This window comes from Eulemur rufifrons, chromosome 9 (genome assembly GCF_041146395.1).
Source record: "Eulemur rufifrons isolate Redbay chromosome 9, OSU_ERuf_1, whole genome shotgun sequence".
Classification (NCBI taxonomy): Eukaryota; Metazoa; Chordata; class Mammalia; order Primates; family Lemuridae; genus Eulemur; species Eulemur rufifrons.
The window spans coordinates 19,707,056-19,730,323 of NC_090991.1; the positions used below are offsets into that span (position 1 = coordinate 19,707,056).

At 51.3% G+C, this 23,268-nt stretch overlaps 1 protein-coding gene across 4 annotated transcripts; it reads left to right on the top strand.

Annotated features, from left to right (window-relative positions):
- The first annotated feature begins 218 nt into the window (after nucleotides 1-218).
- ADAP2 (ArfGAP with dual PH domains 2) lies at nucleotides 219-23,004 on the top strand. Of its 4 annotated transcripts, none has more exons than XM_069482265.1 (11): nucleotides 219-392; nucleotides 1,280-1,420; nucleotides 2,729-2,837; nucleotides 5,656-5,735; nucleotides 6,706-6,818; nucleotides 11,104-11,250; nucleotides 16,079-16,162; nucleotides 18,611-18,673; nucleotides 19,910-19,987; nucleotides 20,708-20,936; nucleotides 21,942-23,004. In XM_069482265.1, the coding sequence occupies exons 1-11, from the start codon at nucleotides 299-301 to the stop codon at nucleotides 21,974-21,976; spliced, it is 1,173 nt and encodes a 390-aa protein (XP_069338366.1). In that variant the 5' UTR covers nucleotides 219-298; the 3' UTR covers nucleotides 21,977-23,004. The 4 variants fall into 4 exon arrangements, with proteins under 4 accessions (XP_069338366.1, XP_069338367.1, XP_069338369.1 ...); XM_069482266.1 differs by having other exon boundaries at nucleotides 1,280-1,410; nucleotides 2,746-2,837; XM_069482268.1 differs by having other exon boundaries at nucleotides 1,280-1,410; nucleotides 2,746-2,837; nucleotides 20,708-20,858.
- The last annotated feature ends 264 nt before the right edge of the window (nucleotides 23,005-23,268 follow it).

Genomic DNA, 23,268 nt, shown 5'->3' on the forward strand with positions numbered 1-23,268 from the left:
CTGAGGTCCAGAGAGGTTGAATAGGTTGTCCATGGTCTAGCAGCTAGCAAGTGGCGGGCCAGGATTTTTGATATCGGGCCAGGTGCCCAACCCCAAGTCCCAGGCTCCTGTCCCTCCCCGCCGGTCGGCGGAGCTCCGGCTGGGTTGGCCGAGGGAGGGGCGGAACGTCCTGGAGAGGCGGGGCTGGGCGCCGCGGGCTGGGTCCCTGTCCCGCTGCCCGGCCGAGCGCACGGGCCATGGGCGGCCGCGGGTCGGGGGGCTGCAGGGCTGAGCCCCGCTGAGCCCCGCCGAGCGGGCCATGGGCGACCGCGAGCGCAACAAGAAGCGGCTGCTGGAGCTGCTGCAGGCGGCGGGCACCGGCAACGCGCACTGCGCCGACTGCGGGGCGGCGGGTAAGGGCGCGGCGGCGCGGGCAGCCCGGGACCCCCAGCCGGAGCCCCGGGCCGCCAGACTCCTCCCTCGCACCGCGCGGAGTCCCGCCCCCGGCCCCGCGGGACCCAGACGTGACCCTCACGACGCCGTCGGGCCGGGACCCTCTGTCACCCAGACCGGGAACCTCCGACCCGGGCCCAGACAGTCCCCGGGGCATCCGGCACCCCGTCCCCCACCCCCCGAAGCCAGGCCCCTGCCTCCCCACTCTGGAGCAGACACGGACCTTTCCGTGTCCTTGGACCCCGACGCTGGATGCCACAGCCGGAACCCCTGACCGTCCTGCTCCCCGGGCCCGGGTTCTCGGTGTCTTCCCTCCCACCCAGGCGCGCCCCACGCCCTCGGACACAGACATCCCGCACGCGAGGGACCCCAGACCTCGCACCCAGGCCCCCTGACCGTCCTGTGTCCCTGCCTGGCCCCGGACGCCCAAGGTCCTCCCCCAGCTGCCACTGCACAGCGCTGCGACCCCGCGGACGCCCAGTGGCCCTGACTCAGACCTCCCCACCTGCGGGTCCCGCCCTCCCCGTCCTTCTCTCGGTTCCCCTGAGTCCTGTAACTTCCACTTTGCCGCCGCCTCAGACTCTGGCCTCCAGCTCCTGGACTCCCTCCGAGATCTTCACCCTGGTCGCCACCGTGCCACGGCCGGTGGGCTGACCAAAAGGTTCCACGCTGGGAGCCTAGTTACCCCTAGGTGGGGAGACCGAGAGAGAAGGGGTTCCCGGGGTGGGCAGAGCTGGCCACCGCCCCCAGAATCCTGTCGGGCCCTGCCTGTCCCTGCGCCCCTAGCCTGGACTTGGTTTCCTCGCCTTGCTCGGCTCAGCTCCCCTCCTGCCCTCTTGCCCCGCAGATCCCGACTGGGCCTCTTACAAGCTGGGCATCTTCATCTGCCTCAACTGCTCCGGCGTCCACCGCAACTTCCCGGACATCAGCAAAGTTAAATCCGTGAGACTTGACTTCTGGGACGACAGTATTGTGGAGGTAGAAGGGCGTGCGTGCGTGTGGAGAGCCCTGGAACGCGGAGCTGGGGGGGAGGTGGTGGGCGGGACGCTCCCATTCTACAGAGGAGGAAAACTGAGGCCCAGAGCGGGGCAATTCTTCTAGCAAAAGGGAACACAGCCTCTTACAAGGCGGCTGAGACAGAGGCCCTGAGTTCAAATTTGGACTCCATCAGTTGCTTACTTGCAAGCTGTGAGGGCCTTGAACTAGTTACTTAATCCCAGCTGCGAACCCTCAGTTTCCACGTCTGGATTACAGGGAAGCCACCGCCCCTTCACAGGGCTGTCAGGATTCAATGTAGGCTTAGTACAAGCACCAAGTAGTCAATTAACAATTGCTGTTTTCATTAGTGGAAGTCCTGGAACAGGGGAGGGATATATCCTACTTCACGGTCTGTGGTCCTGCTCCCCTCCCCCAGCCAGGAAGAGGACCACGTTGCTCTCCTCAGGGGGAACCAGCAAATCAGCACATGCACCTGAAGGGTTTTTATTTGTGCCTCCTAACTCCCCTGTTATATTTTCTTCCTTTTTCCAGATGAGGTCCCACAGGTCACTCAGTGAATAAATGGCAGAGTCGGGATTTGAACTCTGCTCTGTTGGGTCCAAAGCTGGTGCAAATCCTGTGACACAGCCCAGCAGCCCCTACAGGGGAGGAGAGTAGGGTTCACTCTGCCCAAGGGATGTGAATTAATAACCTGGTGTTTCTTCCCATTCCTGCCCTCGCCCCAGATATGACACTGCTGCCAAGGCCACTCTTGGCACATCAGCCTCTGGGTCTCTTAGGTGCCAAGGGGCCCCACTAATCATCCGGACCTGTGTGCTCTATGGGGCCAGCACCCACTTCTCCCTTCCTCCAGCTACACTGGTCTCCTGCAGACTTTCAGGGCTGCAGGGGGTCCTGGCCATCTGTGGAGGGACTTGGAGAAAGAACATGAGCTTTGGAGTCAGACAGATCTGGGTTCAGATCTCAGCTCTCCGCTTATAGCTGTGTTTCCTTAGGCAAGTAACCTAACCTCTCTGAGCCTCAGTTTTCTCCTCTCTCAAATGAGAATGGTGCTATTTAATAGTTGAGGATCCAATGAGAACTGTCAAGTGCCATGCCTATGTGAGGTCCAGTTATTACTGCCCTCCTTGATGCAGGCTGGGGCTGCCCAGCAGTGTGGATGGACAAGCCCGGGGGGACATCTCCTCCTTGGGGGCAGTTTCTCACTGACTCAGCCTAGGAGTCAGTGAGACCAACAGCCTTCTGGGTAGACCATAGTTTCATTTCACAGTTTTTCGAGTTCTAATATTACTTCCAGTTGCTCTTGTCTTGCAGTTTATGACTCACAACGGGAACCTCCGTGTAAAGGCCAAGTTTGAAGCCAGAGTTCCAGCTTTCTACTACATCCCCCAGGCCAACGACTGCCTGTGAGTGGTGATCCTGAGGGGCTGGGTGAGGGGTCTTCCCGGTTCCTCCTTCCCCAGCCCTGCCTGTCTCTGGTGCCTTTGTCTGTGGTGGTCTCTTCTGTGGAAGAGAAAGATCCAGGACAGCCTTCGGTACCAGCATGGAGAGCATGTGGAACACCTGGGTTAAGCCTCTTTCTACTGGGTGTGTCACATCCCCTCTCTGGGCCTCAGTTTCCGCAGCTGTGAAATGGGGGGTTTTCTCTATGATCTATGCCTCTGCCTCTGACATTCTTGTAGCCTTCAAATAGAGGGGAGAAATGCTGCTATTTTAATAGAACAAGTGTGTTTCAGTTAGTTGCTATCGAGTCATGTTCTAGGACTGTCCCACCCAAGCTCAAGTTGGTTTCACGTAACTGAGCTGCAGATCCCTAAATAATAACCATAAACCTAATAGTAGCTACTGATATTTATTGAGCTTTGGCTATGTACCAGGCTCTGTGCTAAATGCTTATGTGCATTAGTTTAATTCTCTCACAACCCTATAAGTACCACTATTAGTATTATCCCCATGACATAGATGAAAACCTGAGCTTTATAGAGGCAGACCTGAGTCTAGTCCATCACACACCAGGGCCTGGGGGACTGTATCATGGCATTGGGAGAATCTAATATGACGGGGGTGGGGGGATGGTTGTGAAGCAGCAGGAGGTTAAGGTGCCCTGGAGATGGGGGTCAGTGTGACACTGGACCTCTGTAGAACTAGACTGCCTGAGCCTAAGACTTCTTCCCAGGGACTCAGCCTCACCACCAGGGCCACTAGACAGTACCTTGTGTAAATGAGGAGAAGGTAACCCTCTAGGGGCACGGCTGGCAAGCAGACAGCAAGCTGCATCGCAGCTTCCTAGCCTCAGTAGGGTGCTTTTGGGCAGTGCACAAACTACACAACTGTACCTGGTAGTGTTGCAAGTTCTCAGGACTCAGTCAACCCAAGGGCTACTGATGCAGATGGAGTGGCGGGGGAGGCATAGCTTTCTACTCGGAAGACCTTGGTTTTGTTTCCCGACTCTACCCTAGCCAGCTGTAAGGAGGTGGACAAGGTTACCAGACTTCTCTGATTGTCAGCATCCTCATCTCTGAAATGCAGATCATGTTGCCCAACCATGTAGCATGGTTGTAGAGATCACATGAAATAACTTATGTAAAACCTCTCACATGCCACCCGACATACTATTAATAGTTTTAATCCGTTTCTCAGTGTCAGCTTCAGAACACTGCCAGGGCCTGGCCCAGCTGCAGGAAGTGCTGGCTCAACGCGAGCGGGCCTGTCTCCTCCTGTCTCACTGCTGCCACTCTGCTCTTTGTTCCAAGCTCCCGGTGAGCGTCTACTATGTGCTAGGATTTCTGCTGGCACCACGTAGACATTACTTGCCATCACTCTAACAGCAGCCCTGCACCTTAACCTTTTTTAGCTGAGTACTAATGGCTGCCTCCCCCCAGTTCCAAAACTTCTCTAAATCCCCATGCCCAGGACCGGGATTGGTGTCCCTTGGTCCTCATTCCCTCTCCCAGCTCTGATCCTGCAACCCAGGGTTCCCAACCCATGGTGGGCCTGGTGACTCTCCTCCCTGTCTGGGGTGTGAGGGCTGGGGATTAGGAAGGACTTCTGATTGTAAGTGACAGAAACACAATTTAAACTAACTTAGGCAAAAGAGGATCTTATGGGTTCTGGGGATCAGACCACAGGAAGGACAGAGGTAGAGCCGGCCTCAGGAAGACCAAGCCAGGAGCTCAAATGTGATCAGTGGCCAGGCTGGCTTCATGCCACCAGCAGGAAGGCCACTTCCCGTTGCCAGGCTACACCTCCCAGCGTGGCCCTGGAGGGGGCTTCCAATCAGTCTCTCCTACAGTTCTGGTCCTTTCGGTCCCACAATCCAGGGGCACCCAGAGCTCTGAATGCCATATGCCCTGGTCTAGATCATTCTCATAGGTATGGGGTGAGGTCATGTCAACCTTGGAACATTTACCTGGAAAAGATGAGGGGGAATCAAACAATTAAATTAAGTTTACTCTTGGCTGCATGGTTTTTCTGCAGGGGTCACAGATGACAATATCTCATTGGGGTAGCATTAAATACATACTATGTGCCGAGCATAGTGCTGGGCCCTTTGCATACATTTAAACACCTCAACAACTCTGGGGGGTAGGCATATATTCCCCAAATTCGGAGGAGTTAAGTGAGCTGCTCTTAGTCACACAGTGGATAAATGATGGAGTGAAACCTAGTCCGAGGTGGTCAGACCCCAAGACCACTGCTGTGTCCAGTGTGGCGTGCCCAGATGTCATGGGCAGGCCACAGGAAGAGGCTCTTGGACTCTCATGGCTTAACCTCATCAACGGGCAGTGGGAGGGGATAGTGTAGATGGCCCAGGGGAGTCGGTACCTGTCTCATTGACCTAGAGAGCTGAGGCTGGGGTTGGAAAAGCCCAGCACAGTGGCTCTCTTATAGCTCCCTGGGAGAAATAGTTCCCCCAGGAGAGACACTTGGCCATGTCTGAAGACATTTTTGGGTGTCACAACTGGGGAGGGTGTGCTACTGGCATCTAATGGGTAGAGGCCAGAGAGGCTGCTAAACATTCTATAACACACAGGACAGCCCCCCACACCAGAGAATTCTCCAGCACCAAATGTTAATAGTACCGAGGCTGAGAAACCCCGGATAGCCTGAGCAGGCAGCAAGGCAGCAGCTGTGATGTTCCCACTCTCAGCTGCAGAGTCTTGGAACATTACAGTGGGAAAAGAGTGCATCAGACACAGCTGACCAAAGGCTCTCTCTCTGTAGGGTCTTAAAGGAACAATGGATTCGAGCTAAGTATGAGAGACAGGAATTTATGGCTGATGGGAAAACCATCTCACCCCCAGGTAAAGTTATTTTCATCATCTTTTGAGATCTCTGTTCTAATGAGTTTTAAAAAATAGAATGCCAGCATGTTAAAAGCAAGATCTACCCAAGAGATACCTGCTGCCCTAGCTTTGGCCACAGAGGGCAAGGCGTGAGTTCCTCTGACTTTGAAATAGCAACACATCAGCTGGTGGGGTTTTATGGTTTGAGCAGCAGAGAAGCATATTTTTCACAAGTCCTTGTAGGGCCACAGGCACGTACAGAGTTTTGGTATAAATTGCAAGAAGACGCCTCCACTGGGCAGACCGATTAGAAAAAGGCACCCCTGCCCCTGGCTAATGTCGCTCCCAGTGCAGCTCGAGGCTTGGGGTGGGGAGCATGGGCTGGATTTCAGCCTCCCTTTTTGCCACTGTGCAGGGTACAACCTCCTTAGTGGCCATGGACCTGTGGCAGCTTCACCCTGCTGTCCTGAGTCCAAGCTGAGACTGAGACTGACCCAGAGAACAAAGTATTCAAAACCACTCTTGGAAGACACGAGGCAGCCAATGCTCAGCTCTCCTGGCTACCAGGAGTACAAGTTATTCCTCAAACCAGAGATGCCTAGAAATCATTCATTATTCCTGAAGTTACGTTAGGCTTATGTTAATGTGAAGTTGGGGAGAAACATATATATTTAGAATCAGTCCAGTCTCTCAGGATTTAGCCTTCTTAAGGGTTTGTTATGTCTTCTTATGAGATAGCCTGGGGCCATGGAGAGCCAAAGAAGAAAGGTTTTGCACAGTGGGGGAAGTCCAACTGCAATGGTGAGACATCGCAGAATTGGCCCCGATGGGACCCTTGTGTCCTGAAGCTGAAATAGCCAAGTTTAGTTGCAGATATTTGGGCAGCTGGTGGAGGGCTCTTTCCACCCTGAGACCCTATGAGTTTTGTGAGCTGCTCATGCGCCTCAAGGTCATGGGTGTTCAATTTTTCTGATTGTTGGTGGTTAAGGTAACCGAGAAGGATTCCTGTGGAAACGGGGAAGGGACAACGCACAGTTCCTGAGAAGGAGGTTTGTCCTTCTGGCAAGAGAGGGCCTCCTGAAGTACTACACTAAGGAAGAGGTAAGAGGTCAGCCCGGCAAGCGGTTCCCTCCCTGAGCACTGGGCTGTCACCCCACTAAGGTCTGCATTTTAATCAATGGTGCCTTGTTTTGTGGATAATCTCAGCCACTGAGAGTTAGGCACAGCATTCTGCTACTTTTCCTTGGCTATACAATCAATCCAGTTTACTAAGAAATAACACTCTCTGTTCACCTAGAAGGTGGGCACGGTGGCTCACACCTGTAATCCTAGCACTCTGGGAGGCCAAGGCAGGCGGATTGCTTGAGGCCAAGAGTTTGAGACCAGCCTGAGCAAAAGCAAGACCCCCATCACTACAAAAAAATGGAAAAATTAGCCAGGCATGGTGGCGCATGCCTGTAATCCAGCTACTTGGGAGGCTGAGGCAGGGGAATCACTTGAGCCTGGGAGTTTGAGGTTGCAGGGAGCTATGATGATGCCACTGCACTCTAGCCCAGGCAACAGAGCAAGACCCTGTCTCAAAAGAATAAATAAATGACACTCTCTGTTCGCCTAGAAGCAGCTTAGACTGGTCCATGTTTAAACTTATGATGACCACTTGGTTTTACTCCATTTATTCATTCACTTAAGACATATTTATTGAGCACCTACTATGTGCTAGACATTATTCTAGGCACTGGGGATACAGCAATGAACTAAACGAAGCTCCTGTGCTTATGGAGCTTTCAGTCTAGTAGAAGGAGATAAGCCGGTAACCAGAACACACATCAATATATACTATACCAGGTGGCAGTGAGTTCTGTGAAGCAAAATAGAAGAAGGGGAGGGGTAGAGAATGATGGGGATGTGACGGGGGTGCTGTCACAGAGTGGTCAGGGAGGGCCTCTCTGGTAACTTTTGAGCAGATAACTGAAAACACGTGAGGAGTGAGTTGCATGGATATGTGCGGGAAGAGCAGAAGAGGCGGAGGGAACAGAATGTGCAGAAGCCCTGAGCATAGTCATGGATGGCACATACACCTCTGCACCAACTAGGAAAAGATGGCCCCTCTGAGAGGGTGCCACTCCTGGCCCCCAGTCTCAGAAACCAGAAGCCTGGATTGCAGTTATCATTCAGCCAGGAGCTTTGTGTGCAGTGCACAGACTACTTGACATAAGCCACAGCCCGGCTCTGAGCTAGGCGTGTGTGTGGTGGGTCTGCAGGGCACCAAGGAGGACAAAGTGACTTGTGCAGAGCATGCAAGGAAAAAGATGGAGGAGGATGAAGTCTCAGAGTGGAGGACCTTGTAGGCCACAGTAAGACTTGGGAATTTTTTAGTAACATCTTTATTGAGATATAATTCATATACCATACAATTCACCCATTTAAAGTATACAGTCAAAAACAAAAGAAGAAAATATACAGTGAATGGCTTATCATATATTCACAGAGTTGTACAACTATCATCACAATCAGTTTTATAACTTTTTCATAGCCCCAAAAGAAACCCCGTACCCCTTAGCTGTAATCCCTCATGCCACCCAACCTCTGGGTTGTAAGAGTAAGAGGAATCAAGGATGATTCCCAGGTTTTTGCCCTATGAAACTAAAAGGACAGATTTGCCATTTGCTGAGATGGCAAAGACTTAGCCCTCTACGGGGGTGATCAGGAGTCCTCTGTATTTTGCGATGCATATTAGTCATCCAGTGGAGACACTGAGAGAGAAGTTAGATATATGAGTGTGGAGGTTTGGGGAGAGTTTGGAGCTGGAGTCATTGGCACGTAGGCTGGTTTAGCAACGGGACTGGCTGGGGTCACCTCAGCAGAGAAAGGAAGTCCCAGGACTGAGTAGTTTGGTTGTTTGTTGCTGAGTTAAAACATCAACTTCTATTTCTCCCAATCCTGCGGGTCAGGGACTCGGGCAGGCCTTGGCTGCTCCAGTGTGCTCACTCCCCGTGAGCTGGGCCCCTAACTCTGCCGCACTTTGCTGGGGATCCGGCAGAGCTGGAGGAGGAATAGTAATGTTTTATATCTTTCTTAATTTTTATTTTTTTCTGAGTCAGTTTCGATTCAATAATATTTTATACCTTGATGGTTGTGGTGGTTATGGGTATATACATTTGTCAAAAATCCAACAGTTTGGCCACGTATGGTGGCTCACGCCTGTAATTCTAACACTCTGGGAGGCCAAGGCAGGAGGATCACTTGAGATCAAGAGTTTGAGACCAGCCTGAGCAAGAGTGAGACCTCATCTCTACAAAAAGTAAAAAAATTAGTCTGGTGTGGTGGTGCCTGTAGTCCCAGCTACTTGGGAGGCTGAGGCAGGAGGATTGCTTGAGCCCAGGAGCTTGAGGTTGCTGTGAGCTAGTCTGACACCAGGGCACTTTAGCCTGGGCAACAGAGTGAGACCCTGTCTCCAGAAAAAAAAAAGAAAAGAAAAGAAAAAATCAAACAGTTCTCTTAAAATGAGTACAGTTTATTGTTTATAAATTATACCTCAACAAAGTTGATTAAATAAAAATTAACAATGAGATACAATTTCATACCCACCATATTGGCAAAAAAATTTAAATCTGGCAATGTCAAGTGTTGGTGATGGTATGAGGAAAGGGAAACTGTTCTGTGTTATTGATTGAAGTAAATATTGGTACAACCACTGTGGAGCCATTCAGCAGAATAATTTGTCAGTTTCTAGCAAGTTGAAGATATATGCAGCTGTCATCTAGCAATTCCACTCGTAGGTGTGTCTTGTGACCTACAGAAGTTCTCACATATGTGTACCAGGGATACATACTGATGGCAGCATTACTTACAATAGCAAAAAATAAAAAACAATCTCAATATAGGTCAACAGGAAAATAGACTGATAACTTTTGGTATAGTCATTTACAAGAGCAAACTAGATTGGTGTATCTCAACATGGATAGACCTCAGAAATATAATGTTGAGTGACAAAAGCAAGATAGAGAATGATCCATATAGTATGATACCATTTATGTAAAATAAAAATACTATATATTGTTCATAGATATATACATAGGTGTGTATGTGTATAAAAGTATACAAAGTGAACTAGAAGAATAAATATCAGGCCGGGCGCGGTGGCTCACGCCTGTAATCCTAGCACTCTGGGAGGCCGAGGTGGGCGGATCGTTTGAGCTCAGGAGTTCGAGACCAGCCTGAGCAAGAGCGAGACCCCATCTCTACTAAAAATAGAAATTATATGGACAGCTAAAAATACATATATAGAAAAAATTAGCCGGACATGGTGGTGCATGCCTGTAGTCCCAGCTACTCGGGAGGCTGAGACAGAAGGATCACTTGAGCTCAGGAGTTTGAGGTTGCTGTGAGCTAGGCTGACGCCACGGCACTCACTCTAGCCTGGGCAACGGAGTGAGACTCTGTCTCAAAAAAAAAAAAAAAAAAAAAAAAAAGAATAAACATCAAACTCATGACAGTGCTTTCCCATGGAGAACAGAGGAAGAGAATGGGATGGGTGAGTCTCAGTTAAAGGATTGGTTTTATTAGCAGTGTCATATTTTTTTTTAAAAAAGTTAGGAGGAATATTAACAATATTAGATGTACTTCCTGTATTTTTAGTATTTCTCATAGTAAATTTTTTTTTTGAGACAAAGTCTCACTCTGTTGCCCAGGCTGGAGCACAGTGGCTTCATCAAGGCTCACTGCAACCTCAAACTCCCAGGCTCAAGCGATCCTCCTGCCTCAGCCTCCCAAAGTGCTGGGGTTATAGGCATGAGCCACCACACTTGGCCTCTCTCATAGAAATTTTTAAAAAGGAAAATCTTCCAAGAAAACTATTGTTAAGAGTATTGTTGTAAATTTGTTTATACTTTTTATGCTTGTGTTCAAATATACATACAAGTATTCATTATATATATCTATGTATTAATATATTTATGTGTATATGTGCCTTTGTGTATAAATTTTATATTAATAGTTTCCTGCTATACCTCCTGTTCTGGGATTTGGTATTTCTCACTCATGAATATCATGGACAATTTTACATTTTTTCATATTAGTAATATTGATCTAAATTATTCTTTTTCTTTTTGGAGATAGGGTCTCACTTTGTTGCCCAGGCATGAGTGCAGTGGCATCATCCTAGCTCACTGCAACCTCAAACTCCTGGGCTCAAGTGATCCTCCCACCTCAGCTTTCCAAAGTGCTAAGATTACAAGCATGAGCCTCAGGCCTGGCCAGTGCATTTTGATATGAGAGCAAGAACCTACAAAGTTACACATTGGTTTTTGTTTGCATTTGGTGAAGGTTGACTAGAAGTCACCCTGCTGACTGTCAGCGTCCTGAGTATCCTCTTTGTCTCTTTCAGGGAAAAAGCCCTAAAGCTGTCATCAGCATCAAGGACTTGAATGCCACCTTCCAGACAGAGAAGATAGGGCACCCCCACGGGCTGCAGATCACCTACAGGAGAGACGGCCACATCAGGAACCTGTTCGTGTACCATGAAAATGGGAAGGTGAGATGACAGGAGCACCACCGCAGCTCAGCACCCCAGGACTCGGCAGGCCCAGCTCGCCACCTGCCTTACTCATTTGGTGATGTGCTCAGCTGCCTCTTGAGATTCGCCGCTGCTGTTTGCTTTATTTATTGTCACTTCCCAGCCTGAGACAGAGGTAGGAGGAAGGCAGAGCAAGATCAGGGAGAAGAACTTGACCGGTGCCAGGGATATATCTGGCAGTGCACAGCCACCCGTGGGAGTCCAGTTAGCAGAAGCAACTATGCCCAGGGATGGCAAACTAGGTAGGGCCAGAGATTCCAAATATGGGGGGAGGAATGGATAGAGGATCAGGTGGCAGTGCAAGGGCACCTTGCTTCTCAGTGTGTGGTCCTGGACTAACCACTGGCATCACACAGAAGCTTGTTAGAAATGGAGTCTCAGGGCTGGGCACAGTGGCTCACGCCTGTAGTCCTAGAACTCTGGGAGGCTGAGATGAGAAGAGAAGATTGCTTGAGGCCAGGAGTTCGAGACCAGCCTGAGCAAAAGCAAGAGCCCGTTGCTACAAAAACCAGAAAATTTAGCTGGGCATGGTGGTGTGCACCTGTAGTCCCAGCTACTCGGGAGGCTGAAGCAGGAGGATCGCTCGAGCCCAGGACTTTGAGGTTGCAGTGAGCTATGATGATGCCACTGCACTCCAGTCTGGGGGGCCAAGTGAGACCTTGTCTCAAAAAAAAAAAAAAAAAACAAGAAATGGAGTCTCAGGCCTACCTCTGACCTACTGAATTAGAAACTGCATTTTAATAGGATTTCCAGTGATCCCTATGCATGTTAAAGTTTGAGGAGCACACTTAATTGTTTGGGAAGCCAGTCCAGGCAGGCCAAGAAAATAAGCTGGGTCAGAGCCTGGGCAGGGTCACGTGACTGCACAGGGGCCAGAGATGCTAAGTGGGGGTGGGGTGAAGGTGGGGGCTGATGTTCTGTGATAGTCTACAGTCTCCTCTGGACACTGTTCTTGGTGATTGCTATCTGCCATTTCTTAATCCTCAAAACAACACCCCTGTTACTGAGGCATGGACGTGTTAAGTAACTTGCTCCAGGCCACACAGGTGATGGTTCCTGAGCTCTGCACCCATTGTTCTACCCTATGTCCCTCTGCTACAGGGAGAGCCCTTGGCAGCAGGAGACAGGAACCAGGTGCAGGGACTAGACCTTCCCAAGGGGCCCCAGGACCAAGGTGGCGACCATGGTCGCCCTCCCAGCAGGCTTCATGCTTTCTTCCTAGTCAGGGCAGAGTTCCTGATAGGACAACCTGAAGAGCAGGGGGTTGGAGTCAGAGCTGGAGACCTGGCTCTGCTGCTCTCGGCCGTGTTACTGGGGCAGGCCCCTGCCCTCCTGAGTTTGCTTGTTTGTAGATTATAATACCCACCTTTCAGAGGGGTGTTGAGGATTGAGTCAACATGAACCATGAATATTTCATAACCGTGGAGTGCACTGCAAATGTTAGTTGCTGCAGTTACTATTTGCTCATGATTGTAGCAGATGTAAGAGGCAAATTCTTGCAGCCAATTTCACACCTGTATCATTTATTAATTTATAAATCCACTCTTGAAATTCACAAGTCCTTATTGAGCCCCTGTAATGTGCAAAGCGCTGTGCTAGGTTCTAGGGAGTGTGGCAGTGGATGGGGCAGAGCTGTGGGCCTCAACGATCTCGCAGTCTAGGGAGGGACACAGACAGGGAAGCAGGTGCTGAAGATGCCATGTGATGGGTGGTGGTCATGCTGTGGACACCCAGAAGACATGGAAGTGGCATAGTGGGGGGGTGGATAAGGTCAAAAAGGCTTTCTGTAGGAAGTGGTTGCTATTTAAGAATTGTGTGGCTAGGTATAGTGGCTCATGCCTGTAATCCCAGCACTTTGGGAGGGGCAGGGTGGGAGGATGGGTTGAGGCCAGGAGTTCAAGACCAGCCTTGGCAACATAGTGAGACCCTGTCTACAAAAAATAAGTTAAAAATTAGCTGAGTGTGGTGGTATGTAGCTCTAGTCCCAGCTACTCAGGAGGCTTATGCAGGAGGATGGCTTGAGCCCAGGAGTTTGAGGCTGCGGTAAGATATGTAAGATATGCGGTAAGATTGTGCCACTGTACACTAGCCCTAGGCAACAGAGTGTGACTCCATCTCAAAAAATAATAATAATAATAATTATGTGAATACACTAAATAGGAACACACTTCAACCTGCTTAAAGGGGGCATGGAGGAGCCAGGTGTGGTGGTGCGTGCTTATAGTCCCAGCTACTCAGGAGACTGAGGCAGAAGGATCTCTTGAGCTCAGGAGTTTAAGACCAGCCTGGGCCGGGCGCGGTGGCTCACGCCTGTAATCCTAGCACTCTGGGAGGCCGAGGTGGGCGGATCGTTTGAGCTCAGGAGTTCGAGACCAGCCTGAGCAAGAGCGAGACCCCATCTCTACTAAAAATAGAAAGAAATTATATGGACAGCTAAAAATATATATAGAAAAAATTAGCCGGGCATAGTGGCGCATGCCTGTAGTCCCAGCTACTCGGGAGGCTGAGACAGGAGGATCGCTTGAGCTCAGGAGTTTGAGGTTGCTGTGAGCTAGGCTGATGCCACGGCACTCACTCTAGCCTGGGCAACAGAGAGAGACTCTGTCTCAAAAAAAAAAAAAAAAAAAGACCAGCCTGGGCAATATAGTGAGACCCCATCTCTTAAAAAAAAAAAAGGTGGGGCATAGATGGGAAAAATACAGAGATATTTACTTCAAGGGCAAAAAGTATGGTTGGGACTCATGAGGGATTAGAATCATACTCTGTGTATGTTTTTGAGAGAGAGAAGAGAAGGAGAAAGAGAAAGGACACTCTCTCTTTCTAACAAACTATTCTATAACACCAGGGATACAAATAATGTCATACTTCTTTGTTTCTCTAAATTCAAGGCCTCCATTCCTAAAATTAGCAAGAAATCTCCTTGGTAATTCCCTTGGCTCCCTTCCTTGGCTCCCTTACTTGGTTTTACCAGAATCTTGGGTCTTATGCCATCTGGGAGACCTGAGGGGAACCCTGGTTCTCAGTCCATGGTGGGCTCTCTGCTGTTGCCCCATGTCCAGACTGGGTGGACACTGGTGGCCACCCCTCCATGCCAATCACTGCCATGAAGACTTTTGTTGAGGTGCCCAAGGTCTCTGACTCTTAGGAGACCTGGCTCCCTCTCACTGGCCCAGTTTCGGTGCATCTGGCAGTCCGGGGCTGGCCGTGCTCCTCGTTCACTTTACGCTGCAGCCTCTGTCAGATGGCATCACGGGGGCTGCAAACTCATGCCCTCAGCAGCCAGGTGGGTCATTCCAAAGTGAAGTGGACAGGAATACGGAGTGGTGGGGGCTGCGGCAAACAGGAAAACCTGAATCAAGGATTGAAACAAACAAAACTTCAGGAGCCAAACAAACATGGCCCCAAGGTCACCAGTTTGTGAGAGGAGAACCTTCTAAAGTGAAGGCCTGGGGGCATCTTTTCTGGGCTGGCCCCATTCCCTTAGTGCCTGAGACCTAAGAAGGTTCTTAACAAACCCCTGCAGGGAGAGAGCTCAGAACCCTGGAATACTGGCCTGTGTGTTTGACCTGTGGGAGAGGACAGGAAATGGTTTCAAAGGAACCATATTCAGATGACTTTCCCAATCACCGTCCTACACCAAAGTCCAGCACGGCAGCTATTTGAACAAGTCTTTTGGCCTCCCAATTCCAAATTCCTGGGAGAAAGAATCTGATAGGCCCAGGGGAGGCTCTGTATTGGTCCAGCCCTGGTCCAGTTGCTGTGGCCAAGGAGGGGCAGGATCACAGTGGTGAACGGGGTTGCAGCTGGGGGCGGGTGAGGACGGGTGAGGCAGTTCCCACAGAAGCAGGGGTTTGGCTGAGCAAGCACCCAAAAATCTATCTATTACAACGTCTAAACGAACCTGCAGGGTGAGTAAAATGTTCTAGGGAAAAGGTGTGTGTGGCAAGGAGGTGGGGGACCCAGAATGTCCCAAGGCGAGGGAACAGCATGTGTTGAGGGGTTGCAAAAAGTTTGGGGTGGAAGGAGCTCAGAGGACAAAGCAAGTCATACTAAAGAACTCAGACTTTTTTCCTGAGGGTAGTCGAGAGAACTCCAAGCCAGACTGCGTTAGATCTGTGATTAGAAAATCACTCTGGCTGCCGTGGGAGGGCCAACTGCGAGCAGAAGATCAAGGCCAGCCGGATGCGTGGTTGTCTAGGTGGGAGACGGTGGGGCCCGCACTGCCGAGGGATGCCTTCTCACAGAGGGACAGCAGAAAGGGTCAAGCCAGCTGTGGCCTAAGCTGCGCTCCAGGCCACGGGCAAATGCCTATTGGAGGGGCATCTCCAGGAGCACCTGCCCCGTCCCCAAAGGCCGGGCTTTGACATCTGAGAACAGCACTTTCCTAGACCCTTGCTCCTCAAAGTGTGTTCCATGGCCTGAGAGCTTGTTAGGAAAGCAGAGTCTCAGGCCCGCCCCAAACCTACTGAACTGCACTTTAACAAGATCCCTGGGGGGTTCATGCACACGTTAGAAAATGAAAAGCTCTGTCCTAGGCCATTTGGGAATGCCGGTGCAGTTCACCCCAAGCCTTTCCCGTGGCTCTGCGGTTCTCCATGTCAGTGGCTTCCCGCTTTAGCCCCCGGGGCTCTGACGGAGGCCTTCCGGATTCCCCTGCGTGGAGCTGCGGGGTGTCTACATGTGCTGGGTGCACTGCTGCCCCACACCCGCGGGCCCCGCCAGCTTCCTGCCACCGACTCAGCCGCCTCACCAGCTGTCTGTGTGTCCTTTGCATTTTTCTCGGCAGGAGATAGTGGACTGGTTCAACGCCCTCCGCGCGGCCCGTCTGCAGTACCTAAAAGTGGCCTTTCCTGAGCTCCCGGAGTCTGAGGTGAGCTAAATGTGGACCCCAGTTTCTCAGCCTCCTCTCTGCCACCTCCTTCTCTGCCTGCTGACCCTGAAGACACTCAGAGGCCAAGCCAGATGTGTTTGCAGGCAAGGCCTTAGACTCGAGGGGTGGGCACAGAAGGAAACCAAAAGCGATCTCTTGGGGAGCTGGCGGATTACAGCCTCACACACGGGAGCTGCTGTTAACCCGCCACCTCCCCAAAGCAGGCCAGTCTCTCCCGAGGATGCCTGGCTGCTATCCATGGTGGCAAGGGACTCAGCATTTGGGCGTCTCTTTCTGACCCCTTCTCCCACTGAAATGTACAAATGATCCCTAACATACTGCTTCCAAAGTGCTTTGGGGCCCATCTTACCTTATAATCCCTTTTATCTAGTAATCTCTTAACATGGGCAGTGAGGGCGGGGTGATTCCCATGTTACTGATGAGAAACTGAGTCCCAGGAAGGTCAAGTGCGTAACCAAAGGTGCTCTTCCCTCTCTACCATCCTCCCTTTGCCCTGTGGTGTTCTGGGCTCCGGAAGGCCACGGGGTCCTTCTCATTACAACTGTCACAGGACCCGGTCTGCCTCCTATGGCCAAGGTAATGGTTAGCCTGAGAACGTCATTTTGATTGTCCCCAGACTTCTGGAGCCTCTGTCGACCTCTCAGTGACGAAGTGAGATGGCAGCTCTCTGGGAGCAGTCTCAGCAAGGCCCGGGCCAGGCCTCGAGGTCGGCCTGCTGAGTCAGCACCCAGAACTGGTGAACGCAGGCTCCCATGGGCGGCAGTTGAGAGTGCTGACTGCTGACGGGCATGAAGGGAGGACAAAGTGCAGACCTCAGCCTCGTTAATCCGGGCTCGCTTCCCATCTTTGCTCACCCGAGTAGAGGAAATTGGTCTTTGGCCAACATCCTCAACGTTGCCTTGCCCCACTCCTCCACCATCATGACCTCTTCTCCAGTATCCTCCCAGCTCGCCTCTTCCTCTGCTTTCCTGCCACCCTGTGTCATGGTACGGTGTGAGACTCTGGGCAATCACCTGGCCTGGCCCAGGCTTCGGGCTCCAGATGCTGGAAGCCCAGGGAGTGCCCGTGGGGTGGTGGCCTTGCAGTAGGAAAGGCATATGGAAGTCAGAGGAGCCGACGTGTTACCTGGGGCAGTCACCTCACCTCTCTGAGCCTCAGTGTACCCATCTGTCACCGTGGGGACAATGCCTATTGCGAGAATCGAGTGTACCAAGGCATCTGAGTGCAGGAAGGAGCACTCCAACCATGTGATGATTTTCCTTCTTCTTCCATTTGTTTCCCAAGCAGCCTTGAGTAGCCCTGCGTTGGCTCAAGTTCAGAATATTGAGCAGTTAGGGACTCTATTTTCTCCAAATGGAGGACTTGAAGCCTAGTGAACATATTTTAGGGAAAGAGGGATGGTATGATTTATATTTTCATTTTCAGCTCACAGTTTTCCCCCTTTCAGATTTCCCATTGCTATTCCCCAGACCTCACTTCCCCTCTGCCCCTGCCCTGGGCCCTGGAGCTCTGGGGAACCTCCTCTGTTCTTGGAAACCAGGACCATTATTTGAAGCTCTTACCTTTCCAGGTGGACCCCCTGGAGCACAGGAGGCCAGCGCCTATCCCTGGAAGCTTCTCTGAGCACAGGATGGCAGGCCGGCAGGGATCCTAGGGGTCACAGGGTCCAGTCTCCGTGTTACAGGAGGAAACAGGCCCAGAGAGATGTCGGGTCTTACCGAGGCCACAGCTGGTAGAGGCCAGAACTGGAGCTGGAGCCCTGACGCCTGACTCCTGGTCCAGAGCTCTGTGTGCCCACTGTGCTGTCACCTCCTCGTGGCCCCGTGTCAGAATCCCCACCAGCGACCAGGTCTTGGCCAGGGGCCTGCTCGGAGGGCTCTGGCATGTTTATACTTTAGCATCGCAGTGTAGGGGTAGGGGTAGGGGTAGGGGTACGTTCTAGCGTCCACTGTCCCTAGGTGTGAATCCCAGTGCTTTCTGCACCAGCTCTGTGACTTTGGGAAAATCCTGACCACTTCCCTGAGGTTTCTTCAGACGTACAATGAGGCTAACAATACCCACCTCACAGGGTGGCTGAGAATTGTACCCAGAGCCTGACACATGGTAGAGCCTCAGTATATGCTCCCTGACACCAAGAGGGTCTCCTCTGAGCCTTGCCTGTGTCCATGCCCAGGGGTTACTGAAGGACTCCTTAGACCAAGGCTCAGCCATGCCAGTAAGCTCTGCAAACATCTGGGGTGCTCTTCACTGGCGTTGTTGAAATATTAACATTACATTCATTCCACTTTCCAAATATAACCCTGTGAACCATGAACACATATCCTTCCCCATTCCAAACTTCCCCTTTGTCGGGGAGCCAAGCTCGGCGGGGAACCTTGAGCCCCTGGGGTGTGAGTGGAGGGTCAATGTCTGTCTCTTTTCCCCCAGCTCGTGCCCCTCCTCACCAGGAACTACCTCAAACAAGGCTTCATGGAAAAGACTGGCCCAAAGGTACATTCTAGCACTCCCTGGAGGACTTATATGCCCCGCCCCCGCCCAGCCAGCAGGAGGGCAGAACCTGGGAGGTGGGGAAATGGGTACGGTTGGGGGAGGTGAACAGATGGTTGTTGAGTACAGCGATGTTCCTGGACTGAGCGGTGGAGACTGGGCGTTAGCTGACGTGTGAGCCATGGTGCTTCTCCCCAGTGTTAGGGACCCCACAGCAGCTTCTTCCATCCTAGCTCCATCTATCTGGCCCTGCCCCTGGGAAAGCAGAGCTGAAAAGGGACTCCCTGAGCTGACAGCTTCTGGGCTTTCCAGGACCCTGTGTGCTGTGTGCCTGGAGCGTTCCAGGACTGTCCAAGGGAGAAAGGGGCTGGTGACAGGTCTGAGAAAACACACATGTGCACCCAGGGGCTGCGTGCACACCCTCCCTAGTGGCTGTTCAATCCCCATTTACCTATGGAGGAGGGGAACGCTGTCCCAGGGCCTCCCTTCCCATGGAGGGTCCAGAGGGGCGGAGCCTGGATGCTGGGTGGGGCATCTGTCGTCTGTCTGTCGAGGGGAGGTGGGGAAGGAGGAGAAGGGAAAAGGAGGGGAATGGCAGAGGGAGCTCCCTAAAAATTTCCCCAGAAGCACAGTATTCCAGTGCTTTTTTAAAAAAAAGGTTTGATATGTCTATAGGATGGTTGATAAGAGGACAGTGAAAGGTGTTGGGCGATCAGTGTGAAAGAAAGCCTTAGGCAGGCTGAAAAAGCAGTTTGAGGTTGTTTTAGGTTCCCTTCCTTTACTAGCCAAGGGCACAGCCCCTCCCTGTGGTTCTCGTCCCAGGGCTTTGTCTCTCCCTTGACCTAGGTTAGAATTTGGCCAAAGCCAGCACTTTCAGCCTTGCTGAGAAGTAGTCACTTCTGATTTCCCCAACTTCCTTTTTCTGAGACTTCTTTGTCCACAGCCTGAAAAAGAGGGAAGCCCATCTTCCAACTCAAGGCAGCACCTGGCGGCAGCAGGGTGAAGCTGGCAGGGGTGGGGTGCGAGGTGGGCGGTGGGGAGGGGGCTGGGCAGAGCCTTCAGAGCCCAGGGGCCCCGGCCCAGGCCCTGGGGAGAAGTATTAGGTTCTCTGACTCTGGAAGCTCAGCTGGAGAACCAGTGGGACTGGCCAGCTCCTTTGGCTTGGCCTGGGCTGGCCCCTGACCTCTGTCCTCAGAAAGAGATCTTGTCATCCCTGGTAAAAGGTTCCCTCTTTTGCAGCAGAGAGAACCTTTCAAGAAAAGGTGGTTCGCTCTGGATTCCCAGGAGCGGAGGCTACTCTATTACAAGCACCCACTGGTAAGAGCCACACGGGGTCCCTCCCCAGGGCGCCCCCACATGAAGCTGCGTCAGTGCTTGTGTGGGACTCTGGCGAAGGTACAGACGAACACGCCTCCCAGAGCCCCAGGGCTAGAGAAATCCGGGGTTGAGGGAAGACCTCTACCCCTTGCATCTCCTGTGCTTGCGGCTTTTCCAATAGGAGGCCTTTCTCACCGCTCACCTTCAGGGAGTCCATGTGTAGGATCCAAAATGCTGCCAGTTGTAGTTAAACAAGGTGTATTCCCTCCTTGAGTCCTGTGAAGCATAGTGCTTAGGAGTGTGGGCTGTCTGGGCTCTGGTCTCAGCCCTGCCACTTGTAATGGTGTGCCCTGGGCAAGAGCACTTAGCTCCCTGTGCCTCAGTTTCCTCCTCTGAAAAATAGGCTTCACAAGAATGCCTTTCTCAGAGGCTGCCGTGATGACTACATGAGTTACTACATATAAAGCACTTAAATTCCCGGTGCTTAATTTCATAAGCTCTCTGTAAATGTTTAAGTGTCTTTTTAACAGATGATGTGTGTGATTTATTCTAGGGTTTTTTAATCTTCCAAATTCTGGGTCCCACCTAGCAGAAATCCTGGCAAGGACACAGATACATCCCCTTTCCCAAAATAAAACTTGAGGGTTATCAGGGCTGCAGGGGCCCCTCTGCTCCCCACCCCGGGGTGGCCTCTGATGACTATGTACCCTCTATTTTCAGGATGCTTTTGAGCAGGGCCAGGTTTTTCTCGGGAGCAATGAGCAGGGATATGAAATATATGAAGACCTCCCCAAGGGCATCCGAGGGAATCGCTGGAAAGCCGGCATCACTATTGTCACCCCAGAGCGGAGATTCGTCCTCACCTGTCCCAGCGAGAAGGAGCAGCGGGAATGGCTGGAGAGTTTGCGGGATGTCCTGTCTCGCCCCTTAACACCCTTCAACCTCATCAGTAAGAAGCACGAACTGGGGGTTGTTCTTTTGGCCAAGGGTAGAGGGCAGAAAGGGGCCTCTTCACTTAGGTTCACCTGTGATGCCAAAAGAGTGCCCTGTCCATGCTCTTTCCATGGCCTTCTCTTCCTGCCAAGGAAAAGCACAGGACAGGGAGCATCACTGCCCACGCTCAGTTCCCTAACAGAGCCCTGCCCCAAGAGCTTCCAGAGGAGACTGGCGCTGGCAGAACCCTTGATGTTGTGTGTACCCCGCTCCGTCTAGGGGCTGAGCAGCCTCTCTCCCTCACTCCTCCTCCTCCCTGATCTCCGTTCTCGTGAGAAAACCCTGGCCTGTTATTATTAGCTAAGGTCACACCCGCTGGGCAGCTCCTGGGATTTTGGATTCCTCCCCACCCCAGAGGGAAGGCTATTTTTAGTGCCTTCTTTTCTCTGGACCCTCTCTTCTGTCTGCCTCTGTCCTGGTCCTCCCCTTCACCGCAGCTGTATCATGAGTAGACTTCTCTCTCTGCTGACAGCCCGGTGAAAAAAGGACAGAGATGCTGAGCTGGAGCAGGGAACTGCTGGCCCAGGGCCTGGCTTCTGGGCACAAAAGAGAAGTTGTTTGTTTGGAAAAGTACAAACTGAGCAGGTGACCCCACACAGCCCCTTGGGGGAAACCCTTGTGGCCCTGGAGTCTGACCAGTGTAAACACAGACATTCTTCACGGTCCCAAATTCCAAAGCCAAAGAGCCTCAGAAACAGACTTGTAAATTGTTAGTGAAGCTTATCAGCTAGTGTTTTCTTTGTTCTGTGGGCCTCTGTGTCGGAGTCTTTCTTGGTTTCTCTCTGTCTCTGTGTGTGTGTCTCTAGGATTTTCTCTCTGGTGTGTGTGTCCCCTCTGTCTCTCACTTCTTCATTCTGGCTCCCTCTGTCTTTCTATGCCTGTCCCCTCGCTGTCCCTTCCCTCCAGTAGGACTGCACTGGCATGGCCACCTCCCTCAGCCCTCTTCTTGTTTCTCTTGCAGCGGCATCAACAGAGAGCGGCTGCAGCGCCAGGTGACCCATCCGCTGAGGAACCGGCTGGCCACCAAAGCCCTGGAGCTCCCGGTGGGAAGGAGAGGTTCTCACCTCGGTCCTGGTTGCCCAGCATTAGTGCCCCGCAGTCAGCAGCCATGCCTGGCAGTGAACTCTGCCAACACTGAAGCTGTGGCTTTATCCGCCAGCTCCTTGGGCCTTCCGTGCTGCCCAGCCCTAGCGGTCTGGGGATCTGGTACATGGATGAACACGTATGCCTTCCTCCCATATGCATCCAGGCTTGAAACATCCTTAAGGCCCAGAACTTCCAGAGGTGTGGCACCGAAAGAGGTGTAGAGTAAACATATAAAAAAATGAAAATAAAATAAAATAAAAACAACAAGTCCCAGAGCTTTCTCACATCTGAAATGGAGGCATTGCCATGAAAAGGCCCCCATGGCACCATGCAAGTGGCATCTTGCCAAAAAAAAATTTTTTAATCTGAATCTCACCATGAGGAAATAATCAGACAAATCCACATTCTGCTAAACAACTGGGATGGACTCTTCAAACATGTCAAGATCATGGAAGTTAAAGTAGTCTGGGAACTGTTCTAGATTAAAGGAGACTAAACACAGCAACCAAATGCAATTCTTGATTCTCCATTGGATCCTGGACCCTATCCTTTCAAAGAACAGCTGTAAAGGACATAACTGAGATAACTGGGGACATTTGAATATGGATGTATATTAGTTAATAGAATTGTAAGATTCTGATGATTATGCTGTATTTGTATAGGAGAATGTTCTTGTTCTTAGGAGATACATGCTGAAGTTAAATTTAGGGGTAAAATATAATGATGTCTACAATTGATTCTTAAATGGTTTAGCAAAAAATAAGTTTATGTGTACATGTATATGTATAGAGTATATATGTATGTGCGTGTACATATATATGTAGAGAGAGAGAGAGAGTGCACACCATTGTGCAAAATGTTAGCAACTGATGAATCTAGATGAAGTACAGATGGGTGTTTATTGTCCTATTCATGCAAATTTTATATAGATTTGAAAGTTTTCAGATTAACACATTGGGGGAAATAAACACCAATTTTTCATTCTTCACAAGCAGTGGTATTTCTGCATGAGTCAGAAATGTTTCTGGCTGGGCATGGTGGCTCACGCCTGTAATCCTAGCACTCTGGGAGCCCAAGGCAGGAGGATCACTTGAGGTCAGGAGTTTGAGACCAGCCTGAGCAAGAGCGAGACCTGGTCTCTACTAAAAATAGATAAATTAGCCGGGCGTGGTGGCATGCACCTGTAGTCCCAGCTACTCAGG

What these genes read in the sequence shown, in the direction of transcription:
- ADAP2 (XM_069482265.1), top strand. Translation starts at nt 299, where the DNA reads ATGGGCGACCGCGAGCGCAACAAGAAGCGGCTGCTGGAGCTGCTGCAG. An exon ending in CGCCGACTGCGGGGCGGCGG is followed by an intron (nt 393 to 1,279) that starts GTAAGGGCGCGG and finishes CTTGCCCCGCAG; the next exon opens with ATCCCGACTGGGCCTCTTAC. An exon ending in TCTATTACAAGCACCCACTG is followed by an intron (nt 19,988 to 20,707) that starts GTAAGAGCCACA and finishes CTCTATTTTCAG; the next exon opens with GATGCTTTTGAGCAGGGCCA.